General features: G+C 38.4%; 1 protein-coding gene across 1 annotated transcript in view; it reads right to left on the bottom strand.

Annotated features, from left to right (window-relative positions):
- Nucleotides 1-3,618, bottom strand: part of wdr3 (WD repeat domain 3) — a 12,129-nt gene extending 8,511 nt beyond the window's left edge. The window contains exons 1-5 of the mRNA XM_023402267.2: nt 3,547-3,618; nt 2,066-2,268; nt 1,761-1,970; nt 1,373-1,491; nt 732-810 (exon numbers count right to left, since the gene is read on the bottom strand). Coding sequence (XP_023258035.1) covers nt 732-810; nt 1,373-1,491; nt 1,761-1,970; nt 2,066-2,239 — 582 coding nt within the window. The 5' untranslated portion in view covers nt 2,240-2,268; nt 3,547-3,618. The remainder of the gene's footprint in view (nt 1-731; nt 811-1,372; nt 1,492-1,760; nt 1,971-2,065; nt 2,269-3,546) is intronic.
- Between the last annotated feature and the right edge of the window lie 1,473 nt (nt 3,619-5,091).

Raw genomic sequence — 5,091 nt, 5'->3', positions numbered from 1 at the left:
ACAAATACCATCACATAGATTCATCTCAATCAGGGAGGACAATGTCAAACTGAACTAAATATCAATTTTCAAATGGGCCGTTTTTCCTCATCAGTGTCTGACAGGAAACCAAACAAACATCAGGACAGTTCAAACGTTTGTGCAGAGTTGTTAATGATACATCGTACAACACGTAACGTCCTCCCTTTCTAATAACAAACTTCAACCAGTGAACATGTATCATGTTAAAAATGGTGATGCAGAAAAACAAAAACACGTCTGGATTTCTACAGGCTTTGAGTTCATTACTTAATTTGTGGATGGAGTACAAAGGTTGCTGACGACAACGACAGAGAGCTGTTTCCCAAAGAGCAGTCGCAGAGATCTAATCGTCAGCCTCCGTTCAGTTAACTGAATCCATCCCATTTCCCTTGACTAATGTCAACAACTGATGTAATACAATCAAGTGATCAATTATCAAATTAAAAATCAGGACACTCATACGACGTTATCTCTGATCCAGAAACGAGCAGAACTGAAAGAGACCGATGAGACTGTGAGAAGTGAAACCTGCCTGGGATTGTTCTGACAGCTCTGGTTATATTTACATGTTTAATACCCTGATCCTTTTTCCAGAAACTACTAAATGAAACCTTGAAACTGATTCTATTTAATCAGCTAAAGCTAAATCCTGTTAATTCTCAGTCAGCCGTCCTCAGTGACCTCTGCTCATAGAGTAAGAAGCCCCTCACCTCACTGCGGTGGCCCACCATGGTCTTGAAGCAGTGCTGCGTGTCCAGGTCCCACCACTTCACAAAGCTGTCTTTGGAGCTGTATTCAGAAAATCACATGAAACATCCAATTACATTTAAGGTTTTAATGATTGAAACATAAGCCACGTAGTGCAGCTTAGACTCACAGCCACATACATACAAAGTAACACCGTGTATTTGTTGTGTGATAACAGGTGGAAATTTCATAATCCTCTAATTCGTCTAAAATTAAAATGGAATTGCTTTTGCTTGGAGAATGAAGTTTCCTCTTGTCCCGACTCCTCGACTGTGTGTGTGGGTGTGTAGCTGTGTGTGTGGTGGGATCTCTTAAAGCTTTATTAATGGGTGAATAATCTCATAAAACTCTGCAGATGCATTCTAGACATTCTGAACTATCATTGCAAAATAAATTACAATAAATTAAGTTAAAGTTAGTTTTAAAAAATAAGCTACAGAGAGCCATCACCACTGAGGACACAGGGGACATAAGTTTGACTTTTCTGTGTGCTCAATGATCCTTGATGATTCATGATTGTAATAATCTGTTGTCTGTTTTTAGACTCTACTTATTATCAATGAATTTGTCAATCATCCAAGGCATCATGGGAAAGGTGTGTTACCTGGTGACCAGGAGGTTCTTGTCTCTGAGAAACAGCGCCTGTGTGATGACGTCTTTATGGCCTCTCAGCCTGTACAGGCCACACTCATTGATGATGTCCCACACTATCACGTCTGTGTCCTGAAGGAGGAGGAAACGGTGATAAAAGCTTAATGCACATTATAACAAACAGGCAACAAACTACTATCCCACAATCCATGTAATCTGATTCATTTTATCAGGTCTCAACAAAAAAGGATTCGCCTGCAAATAAAGTGCCTCAAGAAGGTGAAACCCAGGTAATCTTCTACTGATTTTAACACCTGTGCTTCTCAGGTGAACGTGCAAAGGTATAATTACATTAAGAATATGTACGAAAACAAACAGCAGTAAAAACCTGCCTGACTTACCCTGGAACCAGTGACGAGCCGCGCTCCCAGTCCGTCATATTGTATAACGGTGACAGCAGACTTGTGGCCGTTGAAGGAGACGTTGGTCTCGCCGTTCATCAGGCTGAAGATTCGCACAGCACCGTCCTCGTAACCCACGGCGATATGGATGCCATCAGGTGAAGGGCAGAGGAAGGTGACCTCGTGTTTCTGGCCCTGCAGGATCAGGACCTTGACGAAGAGACAGAAACACAGAAGCTGGATGAAATCCGGAGACGATCTGAGTTGGGAGAAGTTTGTGCAGGAGACCTGGAGCTGGACCTCACCTTCTCTCCTTTTCGGACATCCCAGATGAAGACCTGTTCACATGCGGCCACGGCGACATAGCGCCCTTTCTCTCCTCCTCGGAGGGTCACATATGTGATGTTGGCTTTCTGGCTACCGATTACTCCGAACACTGCGCTGGCAGCGTAGCGCAGGTATTGCTTGGTCAACCCCATGACCAGCAGCCTCAAGGTGACGCTGATTCCTATTGCAAAGGGAACATTGGTGATAGTTATTATGAAAATACACTGTTAGGCTTTGACTAGTCACCCCTTACACATCGTGTATGTCGCCCTGAATGCTGAGCAAATAGTAACTTCATTCTACTATTTAATATTTCATCTTAAAATATGACTATAACATTTATTTGTTTATCAAAATAGTCGTAGATTAATTTTCTGTGGACTGACTAAACGATTAATCGACAAATGCACGTATGTGATTTAGCCTTTGGAATCTAAACTGATATCTCATAGCTCACTGATACCGATAGGCCGATTCAAAATATTGATTAGAAATCTTACTGACTGAGAGTGTAATTGTTTTACCTAGTCTCTTTTCTAGCCTGCAGGTGAGGGCGTTAATGTCGTCATGTTATTGAGCATCTTAATGCATACTTTAAAGCATTTAAGTATACACTCTGATCGCTGTTTATAGAAACACAAGTCCACCTGTTTGTTTGAATACACACCTGAATATTTATTTAAATCACTGAAAATGTGTTTATTTTGTTATTTTATTTTTCTCTTGTAAATGAGATCTTGATTTCAATGTTACTTCCTGATTAAATAAAGTATGTGTGTGTGTGTGTGTGTGTTGTGTGGGTGTCATTACCATTACAATGTAATTACACAGTAAAGAGAGCAGAGTTTGACTGACACAATTAATTAAACACCTCACAGCACAGGAGCATGAGTCATTAAAGATTAAACTTATGACTGACATTAGTGTGCTATATCACATTATTAATGTGCTACGACTTATAATGAGTCTGCCAGGGTCCATAGAGAGTTTAGACTGTTTGATGGTATTTTAATCTCCGGAAGTGTCACTTTGATATTTCTACTTGCCGGTTTCTGTAATTAACATTCGTATACTTTACTTTAATTAAGTAATAATTAACCTATAGACGTACTTTTTGGTAAATTTCTAGTGGATTGAACACGATAATCTGCACAGGCAGAGGAGCGTTCGTTTTGACACACTGGACTCAGCCGCGTGGTCGGTGTTTAGCGCTTCAGACCATTGAATCGACTCGACATGCGGTAAACCCCGCCCGCCCAGATACCCATGTACAACAAATCGAGTACACGTAACCACGACACACCGGTTGTCCCTGTACCCACGTGGTGAAGTTGTTGGTTGAAACGCAGCACATAAAATCACATGTAACGTAGATTTAAGTCGGTAAATGTAAAACACAGAGTCCAGATTTCTACCGTCACTGCAGCGCGTTTAGTGTTTGTTCGGTTTCTTCTCTTACCTCTGAGGAGCGGCTGCTAGCTAAACTGTGCTGTGCTTCCTGTGGTCTGAGCTGCTGTTTCAGACCCGACCAATCGATCACACATCGACAAATTAAAAAAAAAGTAAATGATGGCATTACTCACTATTTTCTGAATTTTTACAACCAAAACAATAAGCTGATTAATCAGAAAAAAATTAGGAGATAAATCTATAATCTAAATAATCATTTGTTGCAGCCAATAGTTAAAATTAGCTGGTATGAGTTATAATAATCTAACGATATATATAATAGTCACGATTAGTTCTTCATTTAGTACTTTTAATATTTTGGTGATTTTTCTTACATACATTTATTTAAATAATATTTTCAATACAGGACTTTAACTCATAATAGAGAGTTTTTATAGATATATATGGTATTAGTACTTATGTAAAAGATCTGAGTACTTCTTTCACCACTGAGTGTTTTTGATCGATCGCTCTCTTTCTGTTGTTTTTGTCTGGAGTCCACGACCCCCCAGATGCTCCAGATGAAACTCAAACACTTGATTAGGCAAAGCTTTTATTTTATTGAACTGTGACGAAGAAATCCTCATATTTTAGTTGCACAGTTTAGTTTACTGATGTTGTTATTGACAGAAAAACGCAGTGACTTCCACAGGTCCCTAAAGAACCTCAGCGGAAGTGTTTTTCGCTTATTAGTCAGCTGATTAGGAACTGAGGAGATAAACCAAGCTAAATAGAAATTACAGGAATAGTACCGGAAACGGGCTACAAAATAAAAGCGTTTAATATTGATATGCTCACTTTAAATTCTTATTTCACACATATACATTCTGCAGTCTAAAGGAACTTCTAGACTCTTTCAATACAGTATTAATCTAAATTATTTTTAATAATGTAATTTATGTAATTAGATACAAACAAATGTGTTGAGTGAGTATTTTACTCACACAACTATTAAACGCATATTTAGTATATGAGTGTGTTAGACATTGAAAAGTTAATTAATTGTGATACAAGGGTCTCTTCCATTCACTTAAAGTCCTTCTTTGCTCAAAATGTGTTGTACTTTCTTTGTTGTACTTATCATTACTGAATTTGTTGATGTTGGAGCTTCACTGTGCAGAATGATGTGAGTTCAGAGTTTTACACTTAGTTTTCACATTGACTGACTGAGGAGGGAAATGTATATAACACATATACATGGGAGCATGGTTTTGTACCATTTCAACCTGGAAGTCAAATTATGGTCCAGTATACAATTTACAAGCCTCCAGTGCACATATGCTGAGAATGGACTTTTCAGTGAAATTCTTAAACTTGAAATTTAGAGCATATCTGCATATTCATAGGCACTGGGTTTTATTAATGAGGGAGAAGAAGTAGATGTAAATATCTTTTTTTGTGTAAAAAATATCAGACACAAACACATTTTCACATCTAATCATCTAAATTTTCTAAAAACTACATTTTAAAGAAGCGCTTGTAGTTTGATGAATCGCTTGTCGTTTTATTTTGAAACTTTAAACCGGATGTTGTTGTATATAGTTGCTACCTTTAC

The sequence above is a fragment of the Seriola lalandi genome, unplaced genomic scaffold (assembly GCF_002814215.2).
Source record: "Seriola lalandi dorsalis isolate HSWRI2012SDOR001 ecotype SW California unplaced genomic scaffold, Sedor1 jcf7180002053912, whole genome shotgun sequence".
Classification (NCBI taxonomy): Eukaryota; Metazoa; Chordata; class Actinopteri; order Carangiformes; family Carangidae; genus Seriola; species Seriola lalandi.
This window is presented reverse-complemented; position numbering and strand designations above follow the sequence as displayed.